The 13,140-nt window shown below is 45.1% G+C and overlaps 2 protein-coding genes and 1 long non-coding RNA gene across 4 annotated transcripts; all 3 read right to left on the bottom strand.

Moving 5' to 3' along the window:
* Positions 1-1,251: 1,251 nt before the first annotated feature.
* On the bottom strand, positions 1,252-3,684 carry LOC120640752 (11-beta-hydroxysteroid dehydrogenase 1A-like). The gene is made up of 6 exons (XM_039916673.1): positions 3,090-3,684; positions 2,646-2,838; positions 2,471-2,556; positions 2,202-2,333; positions 1,929-2,093; positions 1,252-1,819 (listed from the first exon to the last, which is right to left on the bottom strand). Exons 1-6 carry the CDS (start codon positions 3,435-3,437, stop codon positions 1,523-1,525), a joined length of 1,221 nt encoding a protein of 406 aa, XP_039772607.1. The 5' UTR covers positions 3,438-3,684; the 3' UTR covers positions 1,252-1,522.
* A 124-nt stretch (positions 3,685-3,808) lies between these two features.
* On the bottom strand, positions 3,809-7,930 carry LOC120640749 (probable metal-nicotianamine transporter YSL5). 2 transcript variants are annotated; one of them, XM_039916671.1, is made up of 7 exons: positions 7,498-7,930; positions 7,217-7,389; positions 6,916-7,013; positions 6,355-6,492; positions 5,617-5,806; positions 5,200-5,329; positions 3,809-4,952 (listed from the first exon to the last, which is right to left on the bottom strand). In XM_039916671.1, the coding sequence occupies exons 1-7, from the start codon at positions 7,856-7,858 to the stop codon at positions 4,012-4,014; spliced, it is 2,031 nt and encodes a 676-aa protein (XP_039772605.1). In that variant the 5' UTR covers positions 7,859-7,930; the 3' UTR covers positions 3,809-4,011. The 2 variants fall into 2 exon arrangements, with proteins under 2 accessions (XP_039772605.1, XP_039772604.1); XM_039916670.1 differs by having other exon boundaries at positions 3,809-4,961; positions 7,498-7,911.
* A 2,965-nt stretch (positions 7,931-10,895) lies between these two features.
* LOC120640753 lies at positions 10,896-11,580 on the bottom strand. Its single transcript, XR_005661979.1, has 2 exons — positions 11,504-11,580; positions 10,896-11,364 (listed from the first exon to the last, which is right to left on the bottom strand). It is a non-coding gene; the product is annotated as an uncharacterized LOC120640753 (long non-coding RNA).
* Positions 11,581-13,140: the final 1,560 nt, after the last annotated feature.

The raw sequence follows: 13,140 nt of genomic DNA, 5'->3' as shown, positions 1-13,140 counted from the left end.
GAGGAGGATTAGTATCAAAGCAGCAGAAGTCACACTATGCTTTTCTCCCCCTTTCGAAACAGGGTTTACCATTGCCAGCTTTTATAGAAAGCATGTTATAAACCACCAAAGCAGAGCTGGGGGCACCAGCTAAACAATAAGAGCAGAAGGACGCTAGAATAAACCAGTTTGGAATCCTACTTCAATTGATGCTTTCAATCTGGTCAGAAATTAACATCTTTTTGTACTTGCCGATTGCTAAAGTTTTCCGTGTCTATGCAATCTTACTATTACTAATTGGAGGCTCCTTTCGAAGCCTCCAGGTAAAGCCACCTAGGATCCTAAATGAACAGTCTAAAAAAATAGAGGCGTACCCAGTGTCGTAGGCTTCCCGCACTGTGCGGGGTCTGGGAAAGGGTTGTCTTTAAGCCCCAAGCCTTACCCACACAAATGTGCAGAGGATGGGGCTCGAACCCGGGACCTTCCGGTTACAGACGGTAGGCTCTACCGCTGCACCAGGCCCGCCCTTCAGTCTAAAAAAAATAAAGAAATGCTACAAATTCTCACAAAAATTAGAAACATCATGCCATCAATTCAGCAACTCTAATCATTATAGCCATTGGATCTGTTATTTTTTTCTAATAAATTACCCACCTTTGGCATTATAAAAATAGACTAAAGTAACCCCCTAAATATGTATCTTAATTACCCACCTCTGCCATTATAAAAAATAATCTAAAGTAACCCCCTAATCTTCATGTAAATTACCCACTTATGCCATTATAAAATAATATCAAATAATTACCCCCTAAATTTTCATATACATTATCCAATGATATCATAATGAAAAGTTAAAATAACCCAAATCTGAATCAAAATTATATTATTATAATAACATCTTAAAACACATCAATATATAATTTTAAACTACTATTTATATCATTATTAATATATTATTTATGTTATTGTTATATAAAAATACTAACCATAACGTGTATGTCACATAGCTCAAACAAAATGTTCAATTAAATACATAAATAACATATATGGAGGTTTGATGCAAAGTGAAAAAAATTTATTAGTAACTAAACCTATCACATTTATTACAATTATATAATAATAAATATGTATCTTTACTCTACTTGATTAGAATATTTAATTGGTTAAAAAGAGCGTGAGATAGATAATTATTAGATATCTCTAATTAGCCCGTGCAGGAGCACGGATTGATAGACTAGTGTAACTTAAATCAAAGTACAGAAACAAAAAGAACTTGTAACAAATCTAAACTGAAGGTTTTCCTTTTTAGGAAAGCTTGACTAAGTTGTAGTGTGTCCACTGGGCACAGGGTACAAAATCTTAAGGCACACACTTGATACTATCACGGCACGAATATGACAACTGACAGCCGACCGATCACTGGTCGATCAGATTTTCAAACTCAATTTCGCTCTAACGTTATTTGATTGATGTACCTCACAAACAACGACGAAACCACTCCGCTTCCTCCAGATCAGCTGTGTACGTGTAGTGTCGTCTCGATCTAATCCCGCTTGATATCAGAGCTCTGCAGCGACGCCGGCTGGAGCACCCCCTTGGCGCCGGTGGCCTCCAGGAACCTCCTGGCCTTGGCCTGCTGGTCACCGTGGCTGCCGCCGGCGGTCCGGCGGTAGAACACCCGCTGGGTAAAGTCCCCGACCTCCGGCGCGAGCATCCGCCAGAGGAACAGCGCCCGGTACCACAGTGGCACAGTGAGGTGGCGACGACCGCGGCAGACGGCGTCCACGATGGCCTCCGCGCACCGCTCCGCGCGCACCACTGGTAACAACCCGACCTGAGCCTGAAGAAATTCAAGAACCCGAGTTCATTCATCGATGCAGGCACATCACACCACATCATAGGTCGATTGGTTTGGGAACGTCAGGTGTGTGGACGTGTGGTGTACTCACATCTCTCAGGTCCTGATCGACCTTCATTGTTCCATCCTTCGACAGGTGCTTCCCCTTGGTCATCTCTGACTCAATCCACCCGGGAGTAGCGATCGTGACGCCGACCTCGTCATGGAGCTCCATCCGCAGGGTCTCAAAGAAGTTCAGGACGGCAGCCTTGCTTGCCTGCAATGTTTTTTCAGTAAATTTGGATCTCGGTAATTTGTGTGACCTGCATGAATGGCTATACAAAATTAAACGAAGGGCTGTTCAGTTTGATGTCGAGAAATGTACGTTGTAGAAGCTCATTCTTGGCATTCCCAACACCGCCGCAGCCGAGGAGTTGGCGAAGATCTTCCCGCCACTCTTCTTCAGATGAGGAAGAGCGCATTGAGTTGGATGAACTGTGCCCCAGAAATTTATGGCCTGCATCATGTATATAGATCAGACATCTAGGACATCCATTTGCAGAGGCAGATTGGCAATACTGTAGATTAATCTAGAACTTTAGTTGACAGAAATTAGTAAGAGAAGGGAGCAGCGCATGTGCTGCTAAACCGTACCAGGACTTGCTTGAAATCAGCAACATTTGGCACTTCCTCGAACCAGCAGACACTCGCCACACCAGCATTGTTCACGAGATGATCCACTACAAATCAGCCATCATTCAAACACGATATGATTTTTCAAACTTTTTTACACTGATAGTACAAAAAATAGCTAATGTTCATAACTTACATTGGCCGAAATGTTCAACTGTTGCCTGCACAAACCTCTTGCAATCCTCTGGATTTGCAACGTCCCCTGCAACAACCAGGACGTCCGGCGAGCCGGCATCCTTCGCCTTCGCGGCGACATCGTGCAGGTTTGCCTCCCTCCTCGCCACCAGAGCCAGCCTCGATCTCTTCTTTGCGTACTGGTAAGCTATTTGCTGGACACAGATGCGATGTAAATAAAAACATATACACTTCAGTAAAGAGCTTTATCTTCAATGAAATAGCCCTACATAACTTTACCATGAATTATCGTCCAAAACAATTTACACCGCATTATTGGAATTGAAATTATACTCTATAAAAAAAATCAAAATTCCCAGCCTTAAGCAAGAAAAACATGCTTATATGAACGGCATAAGGCTTCATGAAACATGGGTACAAAGGAAGACTGGCCAGACTAACATACCTCGCCGATGCCGGATGAGGCGCCAGTGATGAGCACGACCTTCCCGGCGACGTCCTCCGGCGCGACGACGGCAAACGCCGCCGTGGTGAGCTTGTAGATGTAGTAAGGCGGGAGAAAGACCGCTAGGAGGAGGAGCGACCGGCGCGCCGCCCAGTCCATGAAGGAGTTGATGAGGTCCGTCGCCGGCGTCTCGCTGCGCAGGATGGTGTACCCGACCTTCAGCATGCTCAGCATCTCCATGGCCGCCGACCTTCTGCAGCTGCTGACGCCGCCGCTGATCGCCTCTGCTCTGTTCTGTCTCGCGCTGCAGGCCAGGAGAGACGGGAGGGATACTGCATAGGCGAGCATGGTGTCCTCCCAGCGCGACACGTCACAGGCTTCAGGGCACGTGGAATGGAGTCATTAAGAGGAGCAGAGCCACCTGTGAGCTTCACAGAGAGGCAGGTGGCCCCTCTCGTCCATTCGGCAGCACAGCCGACTCAATAAAAAAGAATTGCTGTCCATGCCATACAAGTCTGGAGTACATGAGTAATACCATTCCAGGTATTTGCCGTATTAACAACAGTATACATGTATAATCTGGAATTGAATTTCAGTTCAAAAAATTGGAATATAATATATCTGTAATAAATGCAAAATGCACAAGGAGGCTCTTGAATACTGACACAAGTAAAAGATGAAGTATTTCAAATTTTCAATGAGTGGAGAGGCAATGTATGTATTGACAATTGACATGAAACAACATTCTATTTCATATAATTCATCAGGAACAGTGGCTCTCGTGGCCCATCATTTTCACACCGTTTTGTACAAACTAAGAATGGCTAATGTACAGCAAAACCTACTTTGTGTGTATTACAATCTACAGGATTTCACAAATGATACAACCACGTGGCCAAGAACACAACTCCCATCCATCTCCTCACCTGGAAGCAGAGGAAGGCTTGAAGGTCATGCAGATTGGTGGGTCAATTCCCAGGATGGAGAGAACAGCGGAAGGGATACTCCAGATTCCATCCCCACAGATCAGCCCGGACGCAACAGCCACCGCGTAACCATCGGCCTCCTCCCGGTTCAGCTTTTGCCAAGCGAACAAGATCACCGTGCCTATGAACATGTCCACGCCGAAGTAGGCGCCGACATAGAATGGCGCGGCCATCGCAATAGGTATGGGGATGAACCTGGAAACATTCGCGGGTGTCACGTCCTTGAGGAGGCGGATGGCCACAGCGAGGAGGAAGGCGGCACAGCAGATTTCCAGGCAGTGCATCGGCAGCGCGGAGAAGCCTTTGATACCGAGGATGGCCATCTCCCTGAACATGATGGCAAACGGCGCCTTGTACTCTCCGTCAGGGTCACCGATGTCGAAGGCCGTCCAGAAGAGCCACAGTGTGAGTGGAGCTATGATACACCCAAGTGCAATGCCGATCAGCTGGGCCACAAACATTGACCGTGGTGAGGAGAGGGTCATGTACCCACTCTTGAAGTCCTGCATTAGATCGGCTGTGGAGCAGGCGATGGACATTATGATGCCACATGCTGCAAGGCCAGCGATGACTCCGCCACCGTCGCTACCTACAAGTGAGGCGAATGCAAAGAGGGCGATCTTGCCATAGGTGGGGGCAAGGTTCAGGTTGGTGAGGCCCATGCCGTAGGAGTTGCAGAAGGCAACGGCAGGACCAAGGAAGTAGCACAAGAGGACAAGGTACCACTTGAGCTGGGGAAATATGGCGGGCACAGTGGCGGTGGATATTGCTGCCAGTACAATGTAACCACCAGCAGCAAACCAAGGAGATATACTATCTTTGAGGAACACTTCAGTTTGTAGTTTCTCATCCGGTAATTGCTCAGAGCTCCCATCATCTGCAAAAACTACCATGAGACAAAGCCCTCAAAAAAAAAACACCATGAGACAAACATTGGACAAATAGTCTGGGAAGATGGTATGCTGAAAGAAATAAAACACAATATGCACAAGTGAAGAAGAGGTAAACTTTTTGTAAAACAGAACAGGAAATGACCCAAGTAATACTCTCAAGACAGAAACTCATTTCACAATATGAGGTGAATACATTGTATGACACGTGACAACTAAGAAGTAACAAGTTACCTTCCAGAGATTGAACAGGAAGATTGCGTTGTTTTGATTGCGCATTGCAGAATTCCCTAGCAATGATGAAAAATATCTTGACCAAGTTGTAGAGGCCATCTCCTAGTATGATAGAAATTGCTATGAAAACCTGCAGGTATACACATCATATGAGGAAATCCAGCATGACAGCATCATCATTAAACAAAATTGCAGATTAGAAAATCACTATCCAGATCATTGAAATAGAATTCACTTGCAGCGACCCATTCACATTAATCATACTGACTACTAAAAGAGAACGACAGTTTGCTGATAGAATCTTATAAAAAAACAAAGATTCAATTTAACATATAGCAGAAGATTCAGTTAGCGTGATTGCAAAGGAAGAGAAAAATAACCAGTTGAATACAAAGAAAATAGGAATTAGGAATATACCTTATATCCATACAGGCCTCTGAAATCACTGCTACTAAGGTTATCTGGGTACCAATGGCCAGCTTGCGCACTGATAAATGGCCAAAGAAAACCCCAAGATATGACTGACCCAAGGAAAACGGAGCAGTTCACAATATGGGGGGAAATAAGACCAAAACCAACATAACTTGGACTAAAGTTAAAATAAAACCTGCCAGAATACAAAAAGGAAAGGTTAATGAATGCACATTGCTAATATAACATGTGGCACAATGGTCATTAGCACAACAGCTTCATTCGTTTTCTTTTAGAACAGTGGCAGATTAGATTGAGAGATCAAGCAGCGCAGAACTGCATATAAAATAGGACTTTTTGGTTTCGAAATTTCATTGTCAGAACAATTACTGAACTTGAGCATATCTATATTGTTTTTCGAAAGATCATCATATATATATTGTGGTGAGTCAATGAATCATGGATCTCGTTGGAAAGAAAAAAAACCCAAAACAATACACAATAGTGAATGTTCCCTGGTGAGCATAACCTTTTTGAGAAAACATAGGTACCGGAGCAGTCTAATCTCTAATGACTAAATCACAGTGTCCTTAGCTAAAACAAAAGTCTGAATAAAAGATCTATCCATAATAAAGAAATAGGATCAACATAAATTGATTAGTAAATTGATGTGGACATTTGATAACTATGTAATAAAAAATGAGAGAGGGGGAAGGGGGTAGGACTAAGATTAAGAGGATTTACGTGTTCTTGAAAGCTTCAAGCCCAAATGTTGGGAAATTGTCAAAACCACAAGAGTCACCAGCACCACTAAAGAACCACTTAAAGAAGCCCCAGACAAAACTAATGCTCACGTACTTTACAAGACAATGTACTTTTTTCCTGCAAAATAATGGACTAACATGAGCATGTGAATATGAAACATGACTTTAGAATTAAAACTGGCTACAGTAATACATACGCAGACAAGGCAACATTTATTACAAATTAATGGTACCATCTGCACACCAGTTCTTTTGCCACTGATGCCAGAGTGCAAATGTGCCAAGCATGGAGGTTGCTTAACAAGTGTGCAGAGATGGAGTATTTGATACAATCATCCATTTCCTGACTTCTAAGTTCCATTTTTTTCATGGAGGTATGTTTCGGTATATGGATTGTATCTGTTCTTTTTTCATGCATCGTGTCTTGTCACCATACTTCTAAAAAAACATTAGCACAGACAATATGCAGCCACACTTTAGTTCATCAATATGCATATTCTTATGGTTAGTTCTCTACAAGAAAGAGTTGCTGTTGCCTTACCCTGCAACATCACCTTCTGTTTTCCCATGCAAGCTATTGATCATCAAAGCTGTAGCTGTCCCACCAGGGAATGTTAGCTTGTAATCAATCACCATTACCTGCAATGAGAAGCTCAGAAATTGTTTTCAAACAGAAACGCAGCAACTCAGCAACCAAATAGTTATGTGTGTCTTGAGCTATTTAACTTTATAAAGTTAAGTGCTGATTTGAAGTACATTATTTTTATTAAGCTGGACAAAATGTGCGAAGCCAACTCGAATGTCATCATCTTGCAAGATTTCCCAACAAGAAGAAAGGGTACCTTTCGCAGCAAGACAATGCTAAATGGCCCGAGGAGAGCAATCAGGAACAGGAAACTGATGATCCAACCAAGTGAAGGATCTCTGACATCTTCCGGTCGATTACCCGGATAGCCTGGTCCCACGAGCTCATACGTCTTCCTGTCCATCGCTAAAATGTAGGAGACCGAGCACCCTACAAAGAACGCAGGTTCGCTCATTGCACAGGAATTCACAGCAAGAAATTGCTGGAACTGAAACAACGCATTTCGAATTTATAAAAATCTGAAAACAATTCACCTACCGCTAAAGGCGAGGCCAGCGCACGCTATGGCGCACGTCTGGATGACGGTGTTCTCCTGCCTCGTGAAGGGCGGCCCGCGGCCGAACCCTAGCCACCCGGCGGCGGCCCGCCACGCCGCCGCGAGGAAGAAGGCGAGGAGGCCCGAGGCGACGTTGAGCGCCGGGATGACCCCGACGGTGAGGTTGAGGCGGTGGATCACCACGCAGAGCAGCGCGCCGAGCACCGCCGCCACGGCGACGCCGCGGAGGGTGAGCTGCTCTCGCCACGGGGGCGCGGCCGGGCTCGCGGCATCTGGCTGGAGGAGCGGGGAGGCGAGAGGGTGGTGAGGGCCACGGCGAGGCGGCGCCGGCGACGGCGACATCGACGGCCGGGGAGTGGGGGTAGACGGAGCTGAAGAACAAGGATTCGGATATTTTAAAAAGTCAACGGCATATCAGCGTCTTGGGCCGTTTCAGTTCTGAAAGTAAAGTCCAATGGGCCGCCACCAAATTCCGGCTGCTAGAAAAAAAAACTTGTTTTTTATAGTGAAAAAAAAAACTTGTTCGGTTGCAAGGGAATTGAGGGTGATTAGAGGAGTTTTGAAGAATTAAATCCCTAACAAGTTAAAAAAATTCCTAGGTTTTCTCAACTAGCATAACATGAAGATTACTGGATGAGATCAACTAGCATCGGATGTTACTCTACGTGTTTGTAGAAGGATAGTCATGCTCAATTGTCATAGCAATGTCAATTCATTAACTCTGACATAGGAACGGTTTTCACAATATTGATGGATTTATCCATTTCTGTCTTACATATTCAGCCTACAGAATTCGAAAGGATTATTGGCTAAAACTCCGCGTACTCCACTTTGTTGGTAGAAATGCAACATGTATACTTTGCTTCGAATTCCGGAAGGAACATTAATGGTTCAACTTGGAATGTTGAAGCAAGTGCAGTGCAAAAATGGAATGGGGAGGCAGTAGCTAGTAGTTCTTCATGGCCGATCCAACGACCAAGACAGAGTCATGCCTACCTTGCCCATGGCATGAACTTGGGTGCTTTGCTCAAACTATGGTGACGAGGATCGACTCACTAAGGGTGATGGTAGATGGATGATTGTAGTGGCGGATTCAGAATTTTTCCAAGAGTCTGGGCCAACTTACCTATTGGGCTGCAACTCCACCAGATTTAGCCCTGCTAATGGGCAAAAATCCAACCCATTCCCACCCCAATCCAAAGCAAATATGTTTTTTTCTTACTCCACCCCACCCCATTCCAAATCAAGTTATCCCCAACCCAACCCACTATGTCTTGGGTTGCCATGGGGCTGCTCCCGTGGGTCGCCATGGATACTAACAATGGTCACCCTGTCCATTGCGTTAGACAAATAGAAGTCGACATGAGAGACAAAATAGGGCACCTCCTCCATCAGAAGCGACAAAATGCATGCACCATCCTCCTCCGTCGTTCCGGTTCTAGACCATACCGGACGGGCTGCTCGACGCCGACCGCGGCGGAGGCAGCACGCCGCTGGAGCGCGACCGCGCCCTGTCACAGTCCACCAGCAAGCGGGGCACGGCGCCGCTGCGGGAGCTCGTCGCGCGGCTCCGGGGCGGGACCGGGAGCACGCCGGCGGTGGGCGCGCCGCCGCCTGTGACGTGCGTGATCCCGACGGCGCTGATGAGCTTCGCGCTGGACGTGGCGCGGGAGCTCCGAGTCCCGAGCAAGGTGCTCTGGGTGTGCCCCGCCGCGTCGCTCTCCCGCCAGATGAGGCTCCGCGAGCTCAAGCAGGGGGGCTACCTGCCACTCAGAGACGCGAGCTGCCTAACCAACGGCCACTCAGAGACGTCGCTCTCGAACCAAGATTGCCATCTCATGAATCAAATAAGCAAAGTTCATCCTGCCATCACAAGTAGGGGAAGCAAGGGGCTGGCGAACCTGGTGTTTGCTCGCTGCCGGTGAAGGGGAAAGCTGGACACAGCGCAGTTTCGGCGGCGGATAGCGGTCTTGGAAAGAACAAGAAGCGTTGCACGAGCTTTCTTGTCCAGCCGAGATCGCCGCGTCCAACAGCTACGCGGCGCACGTCGCCGCCACGCTGGGCAGCGACCGGTCCCCGAGACCCCGACCCGCACGGAGGCGGCGCTGGCGCTCGCCGAGCTCTGCGGCAACGCCGGCGGCGGGGGGCAAGTCGCGGCGCGAGCTGGAGGGCGCCGTCCCGCAGCTGGTGTGAATGCTGGAGGCCAAGCCCGCGGCCGAGCGCGACGCCGCGGTGCGCGCGATGGCCGCGCTCCTGGCGTCGTCGGGCGCGTGCCAGAAGCTGTTCCGGCGGGACGAGCGCGGCGTCGCGGGCGCGGTGCGGCTCCTGGACCCGGCGGGCGCCCGCGGCGTGGACCGGCGGTTCCCCGTGGCGGTGCTGCTGGCCGTGTTGCAGTCTGCGGAGGAGCGGCGGCGCGATTTAGGTCTGGGTGAGAACGGCGCGGAGGGGGGGGCGGAGGGAGTGGGTGAGAAGCCGGAAAATTGAACCCGTTCCAACCCAACCCAACCCGATTTGCTAGCAAACCCATTCCATCCCAATCCATTTGTCCTGTAAACCCATTAACTCCCATCCAAACACTTCCACAGAACAACCCAACCCAAAACCCCCAAATATTATCCGACCCATTAGCAGGCCTAACCAGATTTTACCTATTGGGCTGGACAACTGAAGTATTTTGAGTTGGACTGACAACGGCCCATGGTATTAATCTACTGGGCTGGAGCGCAAGGAGCCCAGGCCGGTGCCCAGGCTCGCCCGGCCTTGGGCCCGCCCCTGGATGATTGGATACATTACAATCACTCAATGGTCTCCCGAGATCAACTAGCAACAGATATTACAGATTTCTCAACTAGGATAACTCGAAGATTCTCGACGAGATCAACTAGCAGGGGATGTTGTACTCTACGAGTTTTTTCTCAAAGAAGATTCATGCTCAATTCTCATAACAATATCAATTCATCAACTCCCTCACAGCAATGATTTCACAATATTTAAGACAGAAGTATCTAAATCCATGCATATTCAATCTACAAAATTTGGAAGGAGTATTCGCTAAAACTCCATGCACTCGTTGTTGTTGACAGAGATGCATACTTTGATTCGGATTCCGGAACGAACATTACTGGTTCAACTTTCCCAACAGGACAGAATATTGGACAAAATATTCGCTAAAACCATCTCCTATATGTAAGCTAGAAGTATCATGCATACAGCATTAAGGATCATGAAATCCCAGAAAGTTATAACCTTACCATTTGTAAGTTGTTTACATTAATGTATATTATATGACATTTGGATAAAAAATTATTCAAGGAAGACAGCCTTGTATACGTGATAATGCATTTCAAACATAGCGGAATAAAACAAGCTAACAACAAAGTAGCACATAACATGGGAGTTAACATATCTCCATTTTATAACTAGTCTTCCCTTGACGTGCAAGGGTTCAGTGTACATATTTTCATATTTCCGATTAATTCCTGGAGCTTTATTTTATTACTTGGCCTTAACATTAGGCCTGAAAGCTGCAGCTACTCCAGGACATCCATAGATATACCCAATTTTACTGAGGACATTTGACGAGCTTGCAGTACTCTTCACGAGTTAGTGGACGGTGGTCTGTGTATGTCGTAGTAGCTCCAAGGGCAGTGGTTAACTGTTTGTGTTGTTCCTTGTCACCGGAGTTGGGGATGTTGTCACCAAACGTTGTAGGATTTTTTGTTTTGATCCCTCGAAGAGTAAATTCGGCATCAGCATTTCCTTGGACACCATCAACTACGATACCTACTAAGAGGATCGCCAGGATGGAAAGTGCAACAGGTTTTGCAGATTTGATGATCATGATTACACTGTAAAGAGCACACAACATGAACATGGTGTAAGATCACAAGAGATAGATATATATTCACAGTGGCTAATTAATAAACACTTAACAGAAAACTATTATTACTACTCCAGTAGTACATGCATGAAAGAACAGAAACTTACCTTTGTAAACACTCTTTCTGTGTGCAAACCAGGGATGAATTGTGTCACACACCATTATAGCCATATTTATAGCCAGAGTTCTATATGGCAACACAAATAAAGGAATATATTTCTGTAACACTTTTCTACAATCATGTGCCACAAAGTCAAGTGATCCTCGAGTAATGACGACGCATTATATCGACACAATAATTCTGCCTAACACAAGCTACAAAAGTTCCCTACAACGCTATTGACAAAACATTGTCAAGGCAATCTGATTCTTCACAAAATTATGTGTTGTGTCATGAAGGTTTTTGGTCATTTAGATTTTGCTCAGCTAAACTGACTCTAAAATCTTTAACAGATTGGAATTTAGAAATCACATTATATGCAATTAGCTTTCAAATATTATTTAATAAAATAAATTACTAACCATACTTTCAACAATTATCCAGACATATTGATTCAAAGTAGTTTTTCAACTAATAGACACGAAAAATTATGTAATAACGAATTTTGGCACAATTCTGATTGTCAAATTTGGGTTATTTGCTAACATGCCAATCAACTGAGTCATTTTGGTGTATCAGAGGAAAACATATTCCTTTCTACTTTTCTCACTTGTTTTATTTTTCAAAAAGTATATGAAAGGAAAAGTAAGCGCGTGCCAAAGATCCATTATGTACCCTAGATGGGATGATTAATGCTAGGTCCTATATATATAGTGCTCATTGATTTTTTCCTTCTATCATGTTATAATAATTCATATATTAGTTTGGTCACATTTTTGACTTGGTGATAAGGTTTAACATTCAATATTCACACTTTCTCTCATCTTTCTTTCCTTATTATCTTGATAATTAATCAAATCCAAGTGATATCAAAGGATCTTTGATGCCTTGGGTAAGCAATGTGCGGAATCATCATGGCATCAATTGGGTTTCAAAGAGCCATGCTGTCGGTTAGGGTTGGGAGCGCTGGTATCCCCTAGTTTTGGGAATCCAAAAGCTCCATCAAAGAGTAACCAATTATATGTCGTATTTTATGTGATTTATTATTATGAATCAAAATACTTGATATATATACGAAACTCATTTAATATTAAATGCGAAGTGGCACATGTAATATGAATATGACCAAAGTTATCACTAAAATGAGTAGTAAACATGTACACCCTAAGCACTAACAACAACCAGGATCAGATGAACCCCTATGAGTACTTTATGTCAACAGTGATCTAATATTGAGTCGGATAATAGTTTAACGTGTAAGATTTGTGGAAGAGTAAAATGCACCCTGGGTACCTAAACTATTATGTGGGTATCAGATAGGTACTTCAACTGGGAAACGTAACAGACATGTACTCAAACTATTCTATGGGTACTAGATAGGTACTCTAATTCAGAAACGTAACAACCAGGTACTTAAACTATTCTGTGGGTACCAGATAGGTACTCCAACTAAAAAACGTAACAATCAAGTACTTAGTTTATTTATGTTGATCACCCGCCAGCTAGCATGCTGCTGCATGATGTCCGTTTAATGTCGAGCGCAAAAGAAATGAAATCATGCATGCGGCAGTAGCAAACGGTGGTGGCATTTAATTCCTCATCGATAAATAATAATGGTAATAACAAAGCAATTCCTCGTCCTGA

This window comes from Panicum virgatum, chromosome 7K, assembly GCF_016808335.1.
Source record: "Panicum virgatum strain AP13 chromosome 7K, P.virgatum_v5, whole genome shotgun sequence".
Lineage (NCBI taxonomy): Eukaryota > Viridiplantae > Streptophyta > Magnoliopsida > Poales > Poaceae > Panicum > Panicum virgatum.
This window is presented reverse-complemented; position numbering and strand designations above follow the sequence as displayed.

What these genes read in the sequence shown, in the direction of transcription:
- LOC120640749 (XM_039916670.1), bottom strand. Translation starts at nt 7,858, where the DNA reads ATGTCGCCGTCGCCGGCGCCGCCTCGCCGTGGCCCTCACCACCCTCTC. An exon ending in GAGGCCTGTATGGATATAAG is followed by an intron (nt 5,330 to 5,616) that starts GTATATTCCTAA and finishes GTATACCTGCAG; the next exon opens with GTTTTCATAGCAATTTCTAT. An exon ending in TCCTGTTCAATCTCTGGAAG is followed by an intron (nt 4,962 to 5,199) that starts GTAACTTGTTAC and finishes GTCTCATGGTAG; the next exon opens with TTTTTGCAGATGATGGGAGC.
- LOC120640752 (XM_039916673.1), bottom strand. Translation starts at nt 3,437, where the DNA reads ATGCTCGCCTATGCAGTATCCCTCCCGTCTCTCCTGGCCTGCAGCGCG. An exon ending in AGTTGAACATTTCGGCCAAT is followed by an intron (nt 2,557 to 2,645) that starts GTAAGTTATGAA and finishes GCTGATTTGTAG; the next exon opens with TGGATCATCTCGTGAACAAT. An exon ending in CTGATTTCAAGCAAGTCCTG is followed by an intron (nt 2,334 to 2,470) that starts GTACGGTTTAGC and finishes TACATGATGCAG; the next exon opens with GCCATAAATTTCTGGGGCAC.